General features: G+C 30.0%; 1 protein-coding gene across 7 annotated transcripts in view; it reads left to right on the forward strand.

Annotated features, from left to right (window-relative positions):
• Window positions 1-1067: 1067 nt before the first annotated feature.
• Window positions 1068-19034, forward strand: part of LOC111316074 (CBL-interacting serine/threonine-protein kinase 9-like) — a 31972-nt gene continuing 14005 nt past the window's right edge. For 2 of the 7 annotated variants that reach the window (XR_016333325.1, XR_016333326.1), the window contains exons 1-9: window positions 1068-1757; window positions 1837-2124; window positions 2230-2292; window positions 2443-2514; window positions 3401-3481; window positions 4621-4883; window positions 5352-5436; window positions 6122-6227; window positions 6316-6400. Coding sequence is in view for 1 of the 7 variants with exons in the window: in XM_022918091.2 (XP_022773826.1) it covers window positions 2251-2292; window positions 2443-2514; window positions 2684-2794 (225 nt within the window). In the remaining 6 variants the exon portion in view is untranslated. The other 5 variants (XR_016333327.1, XR_016333329.1, XR_002693386.2 and 2 more) reach the window with 5 other exon arrangements.

The raw sequence follows: 19034 nt of genomic DNA on the forward strand, positions 1-19034 counted from the left end.
TTCAAGATAACTCAACTCGAAAATGACTCAAACATAAAATACCAAACCATGAAATGATCATAACAAAAAAAAATCCAAATTGAAATAATTTTGTTGGTCCATCGTCATTTTCTTTATTAAACGTATCCTAGGCTAAGTCCGGGTCGAGACTATTGGATTACCAATTTTACAAGTCAAGCCTAGTGTAAACAACCTGCTTATTTATATAATACTAATTATTAAAATAATATAAAATTATATTTATATTAATATTGTAATTTAAATATCTTTAAAAATAATATAAATATTTTAAATTTAAAATAAAAACAAAAATATGCTTCTTCTATCCCAATAAACTTATTAGTTACTGATTTGGATATATTTTTTACTTTATATTTATAATTGCTAAAAATATGAAAAAACTTTTTTAAAAACATTGAATGAAATAACTCTTCAACATATATATATATATATATATATTGTAAAATTTATTAATTGAATAATAAAAGTCAAACTGAAAAAATTTTGTTCAAAACACAATCAACAACACCTACTTCTGTTGAGATAGTGGAAGGATGTATCATTCATTGATAAAATAATGGGTTGGACCTAAAAACTTAAGCGTTCAAATTTACGAACCTAAATTGGTATCCCAACCCTCCCAACACTTATATTTATATCTATAACATAAATAAAAGTAACCTTTTAATCCTCAATTTTCTGTACAGGTCAACAAAGTAATTAAAAATAATTGATGGGTAAATTTGGTAAAATGCTTCGGAATGTGTTACTTTCTGGGGAATCAAGAAAGGGTAGGGTAGGAAGCTTTTGGAATGGGAGAAAGGTTTCTAAGCGAAAAAATTTGCTGTCTTTCTTCCATGGGTGATCTTCAACAAAACGCAACCCAGTAAACCCACAAACGCTGCTAGTGTTCCATCCACCAGATCATGCTGATTATGTTTATGATGTCGATTTTGATGACCATAGCCATTATTCTTTCTCTTCACATCTTCATCAGCATCTGACTTCAAAACTGCCTAAGAAACCGCAGAAGAACAAGACGATATCGTAGAAGCTGAAGAACATGCAATGGCCTTGACAAGTGGCCGAGTTAGCGAAGAAGATGAAGGAGAAGACATGCAAGGGAAATTAGGATGAGGAGGGAAATTACCATAGAAAATTGAAGCATTGTTAACATCAAGAAAGTCATCTTGCTACTCATGGTCAAGCCATCTTTCTCTTTCTTCAGTACCCATCACTCTTTCCATCTCAACAACATCAAACCTTGAAGAGTTTGCTTCATTTCTATCCCCTGCATGCAGATCTTCACCTTGTAGCTGTTGTTGTACCCCTTTCATTCCATTTAATGTTTCCCTTTTTTCCTCTTTTTTGTTCCAAAAAAAATGCAACTTGAAATGCTACCTAAAAAATCCAACACAGTTCAGAAAGCAAAGAATAAAAAAAGAATTTCAGATTTCGTGACTTCGTGGGAATTGTGTACTTCAAATCAGTGTTTGATAGAAAAGAAGAAAAGGAAAAATTCTTTTGAATGGTGGCGGAAAACAGAAGAAGAAAAAGGGGTTGATTTTGGTTTTAGGGACTGAATCAGTGTTTTTGCGTTTCGGTCAAAAGAGCTTTTAGGATTTTTTTTTTTTTGGGAATTGGCAGGGGGAAAATAGACTTGGCCGATCGATGACTAGAAACGGCGGTGGCTCACGGCAGGCCGGTGATAGGCGATGATAAGCTGCAAATCAGCGACGGAACTTGCCGATCTGAAGGTGGTTTGTTTTACTAGCTTCTTCTGGTTTCAGGTAAGTTTTCTTTGGTTTTTTATCCTGGGTTTGTTTTACGGTGCAGGTTTAGACGACGAGGACGCGTGTAGGGAAGTGCGAACTCGGAAGGACCTTGGGTGAGGGGAGTTTTGCAAAGGTTAAGTTCGCTAAGAATATTGAGACCTGCGAGTGTGTGGCCATTAAAATCCTGGACCGTGACCAAGTTTTCAATAGTCGAACAAGGAAAAACATCCCTTTGAGTCTCCTTCAAGCACGTAAACAACATTAAAACAAACAGCAAAGTGGGACCACCACTGACACCAATGTTTAATGTGGGTTCCACATCTCAAGCGTCGGGATTAAACGAATTCAGGTTATGATAAATTTTGTTGCAATATGGAAGTCTTTAGTTAATTTGTTTTGACCATTTAACATTGTTGCGTTTTGTTTTTCTTTAATGGTGATTTTATTGGGGCAGATAAAAAAAGAAATATCAATTATGAAGCTTATCAAGCATCCCAATGTTATTAAGATATGTGAGGTAAATAAACTTATCCCTGGATTATGGTGTATTGTTTATTCAATTAATTATCCTTGGATTATGGTGTATTGTTTATCAAGCATCCTAATGTTATTGAGCTGATAATAATATTTAACTGAAATTTCTGTGCTTCAAATGCATTATGCATAGGTTATGGCAAGCAAGACAAAGATTTATATTGTGATCAAGTTTGTTGATGGAAGCGAGCTTTTCGACAAAATTGTAAGGAACTGTTGTTAACGTACTTGAGATATTTATAGTTTGATGAACATGTATTTTTTTTTTTTTTTCAATTTATAACCGCTCAAAGGGCTTTTGTTTGGATGTATAATAAAACAGTAGTAGGTGGTTTATTGTTTATGGCAGTAAAAATCTTTGATATTTGTTGTAGGCCAAGCACAGGAGACTCAAAGATGAGTTTAAAAGCTATTTCCATCAGCTTATTAATGCTGTTGATTACTGCCATAGTAGAGGCATCTACCATAGAGATTTGAAGGATTGAAGTTCATCTTTATTAACTAATTAATGAGTTATTTTTAGGAGTGTAATCGAGCCGAGTCGAGTCGAATAGTGAGAAATTCGAGTTCGAGTTCGATTCACAACTCGAGGCTTGATACTCGATTCGAGCTCGATCGAGTTTTATTTTTCAAGATCGAACTTGGTTCATGATCGAATTTAAGCTACTCGAGCTCGCTCGATTAAGTTCGATTAATATGTAAAAATAAGCTCAATTCATATACTCGACAAGAGTTCGATTATTCATGTTCGAACTCGAACTCGGACTCAAAATATTTTATTAATTAAAATAATAAACATATATTTAAATATAAAAGTTCGATTAGGCTCGCAAGCTATTCAAGTCGGATATAAGAATACTCGAATTCAACTCGATCGATAAATCAAGCTGCTCGAGCTCGAACTTGACTCGATAATAATCGAATCGAATTCGAATTTTCTTCGAATCGAATTAAAATAATTTACGAGTACTAATGTAACATTTTATCCCTCGTTGTTTCAAAGTTTTTGACTTTTGAAAATTGGAGAAGTTTCTTCAACGTGGGTTTTACTTCCTAATTCATTTGTAATCATCCATATTCCTTTTTTACAGCTTGAGAATCTTCTTCTAGACTCCTACGGTGTTATTAAAATTTCAGATTTTGGATTGAGTGCTTTCTCACAGCAAGTTCGGGTAAGCATGTACTTTTTTTTTTGGTATTAACTGCTAGATTGAGTGCTGGATTGTATGTACTTGATTGATTGCTTTATCATAGCAATTTCAGGTAAGTATGTACTTTTTTGGTATTAACTGCTATATTGAGTGATGGATTGTGGGTACTTGATTGAGTTTGGAAATCGGAGGTTGGAATTCCGAAAAAGAGTTTGGTATTAAATTATTCCCCTTTGATTTTTCATTAATCTTTGCCCCCCATTTTTTTTTTTCTTTTGTTTAGGGTTCCGAGTAAAAGGAGATCTGAATTTTTTGATTGAATTCTTTGTGCATGATTTATTAGCTGATCTAATTGTTTCAAAAAAATTGATATTTGTTCACACATTACTGAAATTAAATTTGGTATTCTTTTTTCTCTTCTTCAAAATTCAAGTTGAAATTTTTTGCTATAATTTATTGATAGATTTGTCCTTTCATGCATGTATGATTTCTGGTATTATATAAAAACCGCCACTGTAATTTTGCCTTCTGCAACAATCTTAGTTGTAACTACTTAATCATTGTTAAATTTTGTTATTAATTGTTGCTTTTATTTAAAATTTTGGATTTCTATTTCATTTCAGTTGCATTCTTTAAGAAAACAATGAGCACTTTTGTAGGGTTACAGTAAAGTGGATTTAGAATTGTTAATGGAAAAACGATGAAAAGAAAATTATGTTAAAACCCTCACTGTCATCAAGTGTTCATACATATGATACAATCTGGTGGTTTGGTTCAATCCTTTCTGTGTTCATCTTTATATTACAGTCCCCTTGAAAAACTAAATTCGTTTGGTTTTTAGTGGTTCCTTTTTCCTGTATAACTTGGATGTGATCTAAACAGAGTGCTCAAGTCAAAATGCTTGGTGATCTTTTGCATACCTCAATTCAAATATTATATTTTTGAAGGCAGTTGGTAGATGTGATTTTTCAATTTTGTTTTGAGTTAATCTTTGGGATGTAATTGGCTTTGGAGGGAGCGAAGGAAAGGAATTGGAAGAAAGGTAGAAGGGGGGTTAGACCAAAAATTAGGTTAATATGGTTGATGTAATTTGTTGTAATAAGTCCTTGAAAGTGAGATTTTCAGCATGATGCCCTTTTTCTTGGTTTTTTTTTTTTTAGATGTGTAGGGACGGACATTGTAGATAGAGATCAAAATAAGAAGTTCACGCTGAATTGGATGAAAAAGAATAACCAAAAATCAGGGTCAAATTACAAACAACAGTCAAAAACAGAACTTCGAGGTTGGATGCTCTATGACGCGAAAGGATAGAGCTTCAACAACGAGGGCTCAAGATGAACAACTGACTAGGAGCATACCACGCAACATAAAAAGATTCTCACCCAAGAAAGAGACTCACAGAAAACTTGATTTTGAAAAAGTTGTAAGCTTTCTTCTGCTCTATTTCTAATTTACGCATTCCCTTTGACATATGGACGGTAGTTTCATATTTCATATTTCATACTTGCCTTCTTGTACTTAATGTTAAGATGTAACCATTTCGTTTTGTTAATCGGATATGACATATGATATTCAGTTAATCACTGGTAGTAAAATATCCCTTTTAACTTAGAATTATATATTATCACTTCTTAATTAAATGCTTATCAGCAAAGAAATCCATTTTCAGTGGATTTCGCGTCATTTTTAAAATGCAATTTATCAAATCTATTGTAATAAAATTTAGAAGCTAACCAAACGACACTAGTAATAAATTTTCTTTTATGCTTTCATGGTAAAACTATTACTTTCTAATATAATTTACCAGATACATATCCTTAAAGTGTAAGGTTCCTCTGATTGGAAAAAAAATGTGCTCATTCAACGGTTTGACTTATTTCAAGCAATGCAGGACTAGCTGAAAAGTTCCAACAATAACCAACACATTTCCCCTGTCCTGAAGCTTTGTTTGATGATGAATCACTTGCAAGAACAAGGTAAAGGCTTTTTCCTTACAAGATATAAATTATAATTTGATACAAAAGTTTTTAACAATTTCATTTAAAAAAAAAATGGGAAAGGAAAGGAACCAGTTACAAAATAAAAACCATTGAATAGGTATGGAAAAACAAATTACTTAATCTCATTTCTTAAAAACATAACAATTGCAAAACAGAGAAAATATTATCACAGTGAAAATTTTTTTTTTATAGAGTAACAACTAAAGTTGTTCTTAATTTATTGCTGGAAAAAAACACAAGCAGATACGTATCCCAGAAGAAGCCATTTAAGCTGTATTTTCGATTATTAAATAGTTTGTTTTATATTTTATACACGTAGAACCATTATATTTAAGCATTATTTTTATATGTTTACTTGCTTAAAATTTGTGCATACATTTTGCTGTTCTGCTGAGGCAATTTATATTTGGTATATATGAGCTTGAAAACTTAGGCCTGATTTTGCTATCTCAATTTATCTCAATTTATACTTTCAGCTTAAAATTTGTGCATACTTGCTATATATGAACTTGAAAGTTTAGGCCTGATTTTTGGCTCCCCTTCTCTCATTTTGTAGATACTTTAGCATATAAAGGATGCCTAAACAAATTGAAGACTAATAAAGGTTTATAGTTAAAACTTTTTTTTTTTTTTAATTTATGCATGAATTTAAACTTTGCAGTGATTTCATAGAATAATGGGTTAGCATCTGCGCACCTGCAAAGACCAAGATGAAATCAAAATATAATGGGCCAAGTTTCTCAGAGCAATGCACCAACTGTGAAAAGGTCACATATATGCTGTACATCATTACATTTTATTTTGCACTCTTACAAATTAATGTTTGATATTGTTTTTGTTTTCAAACTAACGCAGGAGGCATTGAATGTATCACTGGGAAACCTATTGACATATCTATTTGTGAAAGAAGCTGTGGTGAAGAGCACTATTGTCTTAAAAGGTGCACATTGCTTCATAAATTTTCAAATTTATTAGAATGACTTTATTTTGATTATTTATTTTTTAGTATACTATTTTTTATATTTTAAATTTTTAATTATGCTAAATAAAAAACCTTGTAGCAAAGCACGGGCATCATTCCCTCTCTAATTTCTGTTCAATTTCAGGCTAACTCATCAGTTTTATTATTCATTTCAAATACCAAATCAACCCACTTTATTGCCACATCAATTTTATTAAATATTATTATATTTAACTATAAAAAGTTAATCCTTCAATTCTGAAATCTCTTTTATACAACTGGGAAGCATGCACGTGTCTATTATAATTTATGACCCTACACTTGTTTTATCTCTTATCTCTTATCTATGAATAAAAAAATTTCTTTTGTTACAATGGTTTAAGAATAATTTCTCAACGTTTCTTTCCTTATTTTTTAAGTTTATTATAATCTATAATTATTTTGAAAAAATCAATAACAATATATAAAAGCTATCCTTAAATTTCAGTTTGCTTCAATTTAGTATTAAGTCATCAATTTTTTTTTCATTTAGATGAAATTTATCTTTTTCTTTATTTTTGTTGGATCTCGAATTCCATTAAATTTATAATTGTTAGATGTCTAAGACTTTAGGTCTTTTTAACTCTTGAAATTGAGTTTCAACTTTGAACCATGTTATCGATAAAGGGGGAATACATAGACATTATGAAAGAAATCATTGGAGTTAGTTCCAAAATTGAAATGGAGGAAAGATCTATGAAATAGACAACTCGTTTACTTTGTATTCATAACTTGCATAATGAATTGCATCGACATCTTTGCTTATAATCGAATACTGTTTTTTTTACGCCATTAATTGATAAATGCCGAAAAATAAGTAAATCAATTGCTGTAATCAATTACAATGCGAAACACCACTTGAAAAACCACCAATAAGACAAAATAAACTCAAAAAGTGAGCAAGCAACTTAAAAATATAAATAATTAAGAGTTGTTTAATATTGTAACATAATCATTTTATCATAAAAATTTTCAAAAAAGTTTTTGAGTATGGTTTTGGATTAAAGTTTTAAAAGATTTTGTAAAATTAATTCATTTGAAGAGAATTAATGGGTTGGGGATTTAAGACCAAAGTTTAAAAAAATTGGATTGATCTATTTTTGAGTAATGGCCTAACTTTTTTACATTTATTATTTATATTTAAAAAATTTAGATTAAATCCAAAAGCTAATTAAATAATTCTAAGCCCTTTTTTTGGTTATTTAAATTTTTTACATGAATCAAATTTATCAATTACTTTTTAAATAAAAGGGTAAGAATAAAAACTAAATATAATAATTTATTAAATAAATTAAATGATAAAAAACTATTTAGAAAAACTAATTTTTGTTAAAAGATTTTGATAACATAAAAATTAATATATTTTTATGCCATAAATAAAAATATATGTTAAGATATAAAATAAAATATAAATATTTTTAAAGAATGCATATAAAATAATTTTTCAAATGCATTTTATTATGTAATTTATAAATAATTAATTTTTATATATTTAATTTTCATAATTGATAAAAATGATTATACCAATATCAACACATATATTTAAATATATATAAAAATACAAATTATTAAATAAATTTTATTTAATATAATATAATTTAAAATCATACTAATATTAATTGTAGAAAAAAATTTATAAATATTTAAAAAGAACCCCTCGACAAGTAAAGGCATCAATCTAATAATTTCCTAATGTGATAGAGATTTTTTATCCTCAACTTGTTTTGAATTTTACCTACCAAAAAAAGTTAACTCATTTTATTTTATTATCAAGTTCTATGTGAAACAAATATGAAAAAAAGTGAAGCAAATGATGGAAAAAAAATGTAATTCTTACATTAATTTTTTGGAAAATAGCTTACAATTTTGTTATTTTTAGACTAATAATGAAGGTTTTTAACTCCATAAGCAAGATTAAGATGGTAACACATGTTTCTTAGTGTATATTTAAAAATTAAAAAAAATGAGATATGTGTGGCCATCTTAATCTCACATGTAGAGTTAAAAGATTTCACTTTTAGTATATCAAATAATTTTTCATTGAAGAAATATGTTCTTGCATGGTACGTTGTAGCAGTAAATTTCAAAGGAAATAGGTTTTCTTGCAAATCAAACGTGGTAATCAAGGTATGAAAAGAAGAGCAAAGGCATTCAGACTTTGTACAAAGTTCCAAGCAAACATGAAAGATTGAGACCAATATATGCTAAATGTTTTCATTATAAACCAATTCAAAATGGAACCTTTGGCCTAGACTTATTCTCACCTAACAATTTTAGCTAGTATAAATGTTCTTCCTTTTCAAGCTTTTTCCTCTGAGCAACCTTTTCCTTTTGCCTTTGAAACAGCTCTAACTTTCGGTATGCCTCTTCTTTTGTAGCTTCAGGGCTTCTATTCTCGTTCACCTTAAGCATTTTATCCAACTTTTTTCTCCCTTCATGCTTGTTCTTACTAAGTTGTTGATCTCAAATCAAAACATAAGAAGGATCAAAATGTGATGAAAGGACAAAAATAAGTTTTTAGAGAATAGTTAGGCACAAGTAAAATAGCTTATTCAAACCACAGTAATCAGGTTTGCTTCTTCTGTTAGAAATGCAAATCCAAAGAATCCAAATTGTAATTATTTTGCAATCCTAAACACAGGGTATACAATCTAGATCACTATAATTAAAAATCTAGATCTTTAAAACAAAAAGGAATCAATATCATAATTTCAAACAAAACAAGAAAATAAGCGTTAACAATAGTCGAAGCACAATAGCAACCTACTAACAAACTGAAGAAAAAACTCAGATGCAGAACGAGATAGAGAAAGAGAGAGATATAGAGAAATATTCCAGAAATGAAAATGAGGAAACAAGTAAATTATCGATTTTAACTTCTCTTAAAGATAGGGTGCACTACCCATGTTATGAATATAGCCAACTTCTTTATCCTTTTGATTTGTTCTACTATGGCTTATACTGGAAAGCACTACATTTAGATAGTTTAGCTAAATTCAATAGGTGAGACTTAAGAGATTTAGGTCTCAATTTCTTTTAGAATTTTGAATTGCATGGAAACGTCAACTTTATTGATTTTGCTTTGTTTCGAAGGCTAAAAGCAAAACATCAATATTGTGTTTAACTTTACATAAAATAATTATAATTATAATTATAATTATAATTATAATTATAATTATAATTGCAATTCTATAATTAGAACAAGTAACGAATACTTTAGGAAATCTAAGAACTACTTTATAGTATATTATGACTTGAATAACGTACCAACTAAACCTATCCCTCTTGTACCATAAAAATTTTAAGTGATGGATGTTTTGATAGCACGACCAATACCACATTCCTAATAACTATGCTTAAAACAAAGAGAAGGGTTGAAGGGCCATTAAAATAAAAAGGCTATATAAGAAACCAACATGCTTGATTTGTGCACTTGCAGGCTTTATACGAAAAGTAGCAATCATGGATAAATTTAGGTCTTGATGTTATTGTGTAAGTAAGCTTAATGCTTGTTGCCTTATTAACACCTGAACCCCATGGCTTGCTCTTGGTGAGCAAGCCTTAGATCATGGTGAATGAGCTTTAGTGCTTGGTGTACTTGCACGGTTCGTGGAATTTTTCCCCACCTGATCTTGCAATATTATTGTTACATATTCTATGTGGAACTTTTTAATTTGGTCTTCAAACTACAATAGATCCTCGAGTGGTTCCCAACTAGCCTCACTGTTGAGAAGTCTTTTTTATTGCACCAAGTACTCCTATCTTGGTTTATAATTATGTTGCCTCATAACTCGATCAGCAAGTATGCACAAGACCTTTTATCATACGAGGCCTTTGCTCCTAAGGGTGCTTACCATGACTTTGCTCATCCTAGACCTCACGATTCTTATGGAAAGGCTTGAGCATGCTAACATGGAAAATCGGGTGTACCTTTAATTTTGGTGGCATTTCTAGCTTGTAGGCAATGTTGTAGGCAACCTTGCTTACCTTTTGGAAATGTCTTTCATATCTTTAAACTAGGCCTTTGTGCAAGCTTTTGTTGCATATTATGGGGTGCAACTTCATCGACACCAAGTCCCTTACTTAGAGCTGCATGTCCAGTATCATCTGACCTCCCCACATCTTAGAATTTTTTATTACTTTGTGTAGGCAAATCTTGGCAAGGTTTTCTTGCTCCTAGCAAGCCTCATCAAACTTATAAGTTGTTGGATTTAACCTTGTTTAACCTACTACAACAACTTATGGAGTGAGTGGTTACGAGCTTATCATAATTTCAAATAGATTTTAGTTCGTTGCCTTACTTTATTGTAGCTCATATGAAAATTGGGCAACATTAAGCAGCTTAAGCCAATCTCACTGTGTGGCACTTGTACAGTGCTTGAGGTAAACCTTCAACAATACATTCTCTCCTAGTTTGCCCATTGGTCTGTGGACACATGCTTGATTGCACTAGAATTTTAGTGTTTTTATGCTCATTTTTAGTGCAAATTTTCTTATATTTTGGCTTACACTTTGAGATTTTTGGCAAATATACTCCTAAAAGCACAATTATCTCATTTATAGGTGAAAATAGAAAAAATAAGAAATTTTGGACAATTTGGATATGTTTTGGAGGATTTATGGTGGTAAAGGCTAGCAAAAGCCATGACTAGTGCCATTAAGTTACTTTGCCTTTTGAGGGAGTTTTTCTTGATCCTTTTTCCTATGATTTTTTAAGCTCAATTGAACTTTATGAAACTTTATTTTAAGTCTTATTTCTCATAATTTTCATTTAGAATGATTTTTCTTAGCTCAATTTTGCATTAGTACCTTTCTAGTATCTTTATACATGTTTGAAAGGTAAAATGCATTATGGAGATGGAAGTTGATTTGTAGATGGTTAATTTTAAAAAATTTTTGCCAAAAATTATAATGTCAAATTGGCTCATTTTATGGCTTGAATTTTGTAGTAAAATGAATGCTTGAAGAGTATGTATGTGGTGCCAAAAGAAGATACAAAAGGAGTATGCTTGTCGTGAGTGTCATAGTACCATGCAACTTTATGCATTTTGGCGCCACTTTAGCAATTTAAAGGAGGCAATGAGGAGCTGTTGACTTGGCAATTATGAAGACTCTCATTGGCCATAATTTTGAACTTTTGGAATGTAAAATTTCAAGAGAAGAAGGCTTAGAAAGAAGGAATAACTTAAGGGAGCCAAACAAGAATGAACTAGCTGTGAAGGAAGGAAAAAAAAAGGCTTTATAAGGCCACTCAAAATTAGATATTTTTAGGAGATATTTTTAGAGCTTAAGGCACCTTTTATTTGTCTATAAAAAAGAGGGAAGTGCCAGCCATTTGAGGACTTTAGCTTAGACTTTAGATTAGGATTTACATTTTTTTCTTCTTTAATTTTTTGCACTTTATTTTTTTGCATTTCATTTTCCTACATTTTCTTATTTGCCAAATAGCCTTTAATTCCAAATTTTCCAATTGTTTCTTGTTGTAATTTTCACTTTCCTAAAGTGTTTTGTAATGTTCTTTAAGAGTTTGGCAATGAATTTCACAAATTTTATTAATTTCCAGCTCAACTTTTTATGATCTTTCATTGATCTCAATTTTGTTTTTAAATTTATGCACTTGACCTAGTTGGCATGTTTCCTTCAAAACTTATTGATTTTGTACTTGTTTTGCTTTAATTTTTTTCATAGTTATGTAATTCGTTAGGCTAAAACATAGTATAATTTTAGCTTTAAATTCATTCCCAATCATTTTAGTTAATTCTTACAAGTTACGATTGAAATATGGAGAATGTGCAATCTAGTTCATATGATCCAGCTTGAGCATGATTCTACATTCGTCTTGGATAATTGTTTGCTTCTTTCAACCTTTGATCTTTTAGATTTACTTGTTATCTTGCTTATTTTCATTCTATTGAAATTTAATCCATGAATTTGATGGCTGTTTTGGATGAATTTTGTTGACAATGTTATGTTTTTCTTTGTTTTGCATAGATCTAGAGTTGTTACTTCATTGAACTTGCTTTTTTCTATTTTGCTGCAATTTTCTTATTAGATTTTGTAGTAAACTTGTTGTCGAATCTTGTTTAAGCTCAATTTTAGTTCATTCATTCTAGAAAATTGTAGATTTAATTTTTCTTCCATGAATTGTTAGTTTCTAGCTTACAAAATCAGTTTTGGTTTCCACTTTCTTTTGTTGAATCTTGCAATTTTTCTTTAGTTTTTGTTTTTTAATTTGAATTCTCATATTGTTCTTTTAGTGCTCTTCTAATTTATAGCTCATAATCATTTGATCTTACCTGATTTAGAGTTAGAAATCCATCTTGAAGTGATGATGCCAATTTTTTTTTTTTTTTACATTTGGTTACAACTTTTCATTTAAACCTTTTGATTTTATTTCAAAATTTGTTCTTTAAATTTATTTTTACTTTGGTTCTATACTTGATCTTGCAATTTTAAGTGTGAATCCATGTACTTTGTTTCCAATAGGATATCATTTTAATTGTTGAGTTACACTTTGTCTAGATTAGATTAGTATTTTTGGGTTTGCAAGGTTAGTTGCATTATGCATTTTCATCACTTCAATTTCCATTCAATCTTGATTTTACTTTGATTTAGCTATTGTATTTTACACTTTTTTAGCATGCATTTTACCTATTGTTCTTGTTCATTTGTTCATTTACCTAGTATTACATTTTTCATGTTTTATTTGCTTTTATTTTCATAGTTAGGTTTTATGTTCATTTGGTGATTCAAGTCAACTATAGATAGGTATAAGGTGAAAATAGATACGTAGCCTATGAATTTTTTTACCTAATTTTTGTGGAATGATATCTTGATCGAGATATCACTATTATTACTTGTACGGCTTGTTCACTTGCAGATTGATTCAATCAAGCTTTTGTCACCATTGCCGGGGATTAGAGGTCAAAAATCTTAGGCTAATATAATCATTCACCATGCTTTTTTATTGATTGGTTCACCCCTTTAGCTTACATAGCTTAGGATAGTTGCTTAGTTTACATGGCCTTAGTGTAGATAGTTTAGACTTAATTATTATATTTGTATTTAAGATTTATTTTTCTTTTAATGTGGGAGTATAATTCTTATGAGGTAACTGAGCATCACGTGGACCATGCTAGACCTTATTATTTAGATGATTACCTATGACAATGGCTATTGACCATTATGTTGACTTTGAGGAAACAGCCAAAGCACCATGAGTGGCACTAGCCATTCACCTAGTGTTGTAACATAAGGAAAAGCATGAAAGCTTTGGCAACCTAGCCAAATGAAGATTTTTTTCGATTTTTTTATACCTAAGACTCCTTTACTTTGTTTATAAATAGAGGGAAAGGGTTGGCCATAGGAGAGAGTTTAGGATTTAAATTTTTTTCCTTTATTTTCCTTTTTGCACTTTACATTTTCTTAGCTTCCAAGCACTTTATTTTTAGCATTTTCTCCTTGATTTTAATTGCAATTTTATTGTTTCTTACGTGTTTTTCAATGCTTTTTTCATAATCTTTCAATAAAATTTTCATTTGAATTCATTTTCTAGCTCAAATCTATTGATTTCTCATGGATTAAACATGAAAAGACTTTGAAACTTGTTTGAATGTTCCAGCATTTTTCATCATTAAACCCAACCATAAAACTTCAAAAATTAACCAAAACAACCATCAAAACTAGTATTTTTTTCATTGAAATTTTGTTCAAATACATTAACAAATTGCCTACTATCACAAAACCACAATAAAATATATGAATCAAAATAACACATCTTTAAAATGACAAACAAGGTTCAACCAAACCATGACTCGCCATGGGTAAACCTTTATGGGACTTCAATCATGTATTCTTCACTTCATGCAAGCCACACATGCATTCTATACTTACCAAATCATCACATACGGAATTTTCACCATACGAATACATTTATCAAATTGGAAACAAGTTAAAATAACAAAGAGAATATAAGCAATTAAAGTGTAAGCCAAACACCATTTTATGTCATCAACTTAGACCATAAACTAGCAAAAAGCTAGTGCACCATCAACCAAACCCATATGGTAGCAAAAGAAAGAAAGAACGTATTTAAAGGAGAAGACAAAAAGAGGTTCAACCATGGTGGAAAAAGTTGGCTGAACCTCTAACTTGGTTTTCTATTGATGGATTGCTTTGTTTTTGTTTGTTTTCTAACTTCACTTCAATTATTGATTAATTGGATGAAGTTGGATTCAAACTTTAAACAAGAAAACAAACTAAAAACCTTTAAGAAAATCAACAAAGAAATGGATGAAACAAAATGAAAATGCAATGAAAAATGTGTTGAGGATGTAAAAAATCAAAGATGGATGTTGAAGAAAGTATACCTTCAAGTTTTCTTCACAAGGATTTCTTTTATTTTTCAAGATTTTTTCCTTAATTTTCTGCCTCTGCTTTTCATTTATAGCCCTCTGGTTTCATGCAGCAAAAACTTCCCTCATGGTCTTGAAAAAAATGGAAAAACATTTAACCAAGATTTAATTATGACGATAGGATCAAAACTTATCAAAGGGCTTAAAATTTTTCCTTGTTTTTAATCCAAGGAGCAAACTTTAGCCATTAGATTAGGATTCTTCATGAGATACTATGGTTTACATTGTTCACTGTAAAGGTTGGACTTTTACAAAACCTTAAACCGAGTGAAAATATCATTTTACCCTTAATGCAAATTTTTTTATATTTAAGCCATTTTCTTAGAAATCAATGTTTTCATGCTCATTTTGTGATTTTAAAGTGCCATAAATCATGAAATATTATAAAATTACGATTTAAAAATTTTTATGAAAATCTAACCTAAGGTCAAATTACAAAATTACCCGTAAGGGGTTATTTTGGTAATTTCACACCTTTAAGGATTCTGCTATGATTCTAAATGCACCAAAAATCATCAGATATTATAAAATTATGATTTGAAAAGTTTCATAAAAAGAAAAGAACTTGAAAATGATCAAATTATGAAATTACCCTTATGAGGCATTTTGGTACTTTCACTCCTCCTAAAGTAAAATCAAGGTTTTTAAAATTTTAAAAATCATCAAATAATATCAAACCATGATTTGAAATGTTTTGAAAAATTTTGACCTTGGGAAGGTTAAATTATGAAAAGAACCCTAAAAGTATTTTTGTAATTTCATACTTTTCAATGTGTGATTTGAATGTTCAATGCATAAAAAATCATTAAAATATATTGAATTATACTTTAGAAATTTTTATGAAAAATTGACTTCAGGAAAGCTAAATTATGAAAATAATCTTAAGAGCGTTTTGGTAATTTTATACCTCTCGAAGTGTAATCAAACTTTTTGGTGTTTTAAAAATCACAAAATTCAATTTTAAACCACATTAATTTCAATTCGATTGTGAATTTTGAGGGTTAACACAGGTTCTATCCAGTTTTACTAAGTTTGAATAATTTTGACTTTGACTAATTTTGACTTTGTTAATCAAGTATGATCAGATTTGATCAAAGTTGACTTTGGGATATTTGGGTCAAATTGGTCTAAATTTTGATTTCAAAAACTTGTCAAAATTGAAGAAATATTGGATTTGAACTGGATTGAATTTTAAGCACTTCACAAAAAATTAGGTGGATATAGCTACTTATATTTGCATATTTCTTAGAATCAGTAATAATGTAAAGACCAAAAGCACTAATTTTGTTTGGGCACAAGTGTTAAGAGTGTTTTGCTTGTACTGTTTGTTTGCTTTCATGTTGGATGAGGGTTCTTTTTTTTTTTTTGTTTGCTTTGTTTTTTTTTTTTTTTTTAGATTTGTTTCAAGAGTCATTTCAAGGTTTTGGAATTCATACCGAAGGTCTTCAAGATTCTCATCGAATGTTTAAGATTCACACCTAAAAAATTCTTGAGATTCATATCAGTGTTGTATCAAAAGTCTTTGAGATTCACATTGAAGGGTTGGGATTCACATCAAAAATTCTTTCAAAAGTTTGGGATTTATACCAAGATGCTTTAAAGGTTTAGAATTCGCATAGAAAATGTTAGGATTCATACCAGGGTTTTTTTAAGGTTTGAGATTCACATTGAAAAGGTTAAGATTTGTACCAAAAGCTTTCAAAGGTTTAGGATTCACATTGAAAAGGTTGGAGTTTACATCAAGATTTTTCAAAGATTTTGGATTCACACCAAAAAGGCTAGGATTCACACTAGGATTCTTCAAAAGTTTAGGAGTCACATTGAAAAGGATGGGATTTATACCAAAATTCTTCAAAAGTTCAAGATTCACATCGAAAGGCTGGGATTCACACCAACATTTTTCAACATAGAAAAGGCTTTGGATTCAAAACAAAATAAATGGTTCATGGTTTGGATGACTCCAAATTCATAATATAAAAACAATTATCAATTTGAAGGATTCTGGATTCATTACAAAAAAAATGATTCACAGTTTGGATAACTTTGGATTCACAACAGGGTAGATGATTGTCAGTTTTCAAAGATTCGCAAGATTCAAGGATTTGTACACTTCAAGGTTTCATGAAGGGGTTAAAGATTCACAAATTGCAATGATTCACAAAAGTTAAGGACTTGTAAGTTTTAAAATTTCACAAGAGATTTTAAAGATTCAAAGATTTTAAAGATTTGCAGACATAAATGACCAATTATTAAGATGGGAAATGCCAATGAGCTCTATTATGATGCCAATGCATGTGTTATAAGGCAAATGCATATTATATTTCTAAGATGTACATGCAAGATGCAAGATGCAACATACATTTTGGACTTGATTATGAAAATAAGAAGACAACCATCATTTTTGGAAACATTTTTTTTAAATTCTTCGACAACATCAATTATTCCATAAAAATTTTTTTTTTCTTAAATACAAATAGGCCTAAAGATTCTTACATGATTTTTTTATTTGTCAAAAAATGTGTGACTGGTTATTTAAAATTTTTTTCAAAATGGTCAACAAAATTTGCCCCACATAATTAAATTCTATAATAAAAAAAATGAAATATTTGAACAAATGTAACTTTAGAGAGTCTTTTGGGAATTGGCGTTCCTTAATAGAAATGAAATAAGTGACAATTTTCTCTTCAAATGGGTTGTATAGTTTAGCACGTGGAGGTTTCAGCTCAATCAAAAGGTTTCATCACCAAACGAGGATTCACAACAGGGTAGAGGATTTTCAGTTTTCAAAGATTCGCAAGATTCAAGGATTTGTACATTTCAAGATTTCAGGAGAGGGGTTAAAGATTCACAAATTGTAATGATTCACAAAAGTTAAGGACTTGTAAGTTTTAAAATTTCGTAAGAGATTTTAAAGATTCAAAGATTTTAAAGATTTGCAGACATAAATGACCAATCATTAAGATGGGAAATGCCAATAAGCTCTATTATGATGCCAATGCATGTGTCTTAAGGCAAATGCATATGATATTTCTAAGGTGTACATGCAAGATGCAACATATATTTTGGACTTGATTATGAAAATAAGAAGACAACCATCATTTTTGGAAATATTTTTTTAAAATTCTTCGACAACATCAATTATTCCATTAAAAAACAATTTTCTTTCTTGAATACAAATAGGCCTAAAGATTCTTACATGATTTCTTTATTTGTCAAAAAATGTGTGATTGGTTATTTAAAATTTTTTCAAAATGGTCAATAAAATTTGCCACACATGATTAAATTCTATAATCAAAGAAATGAAATATCTGAACAAATTTAACTTTAGAGAGTCTTTTGGGAATTGGCATTCCCTAATAGAAATGAAAGAAGTGACAATTTTCTTTTTAAATGGGTTGGATAGTTTAGCATGTGGAGGTTTCAGCTCAATCAAAAGTTTTCATCACCAAACTAGGATAAAAAAAAGTGTATACTTTTCCACATAGGTTCATAGATGAAATATAAGTTTTTTTAAAAAGATGAATCTCTTGAAAATCAAACATGTAAAACAGTTTCTTTAGCATTCAAATATGGTATTTTGATAGATGTCAATATTAGCTATGATGGGCTCAAAGTTTTAGAAGATCATTTAAAGATGAGGAAAGAACGTTCAAGTTTTCAAAATCAATATCTTTTTATGCATTTCAAGCTTTTGAGGCTTCATATATTTGAACTTTCAAAGGGGTTTGGGCTATGTTTGGTTTGTATCAAAGTGGTTTTGAGGGTTTCCAAGTTCGATTTAGATTGCCTTTTTGTAAGGTTTTCACCATAAAGCTACATTCATCTTTTTTTTTTCTCTTTTTTTCTTTGTTGATTATCATACCATGCACTCAAGAATTTAAGCTTATCCAAAATCAATTAATATTCCAGGTGGGTAAATTAGGTGATAAAAAGAGATAAAAAAAGGTTCATGGTTAATGGTCATTCTTTAAAGAGAAGCTCTTCAATTTTAAGTATTCATGCTTGATCAAATATGAGCTTTTATTAGAACGTAACATAGGCTAAGGTTTAAAGTTCTCAAAGAAAGGGATAGATAAGCCAAAAGTAAGTGTTTGAAGGTGATTAAACCAATGATTATTTTTGCATTTCAAGGATTTACTTTGGAGCATGTCCTTTTATTT

The sequence above is a fragment of the Durio zibethinus genome, chromosome 24 (genome assembly GCF_047325235.1).
Source record: "Durio zibethinus cultivar Kanyao isolate XHJ-2024 chromosome 24, ASM4732523v1, whole genome shotgun sequence".
Lineage (NCBI taxonomy): Eukaryota > Viridiplantae > Streptophyta > Magnoliopsida > Malvales > Malvaceae > Durio > Durio zibethinus.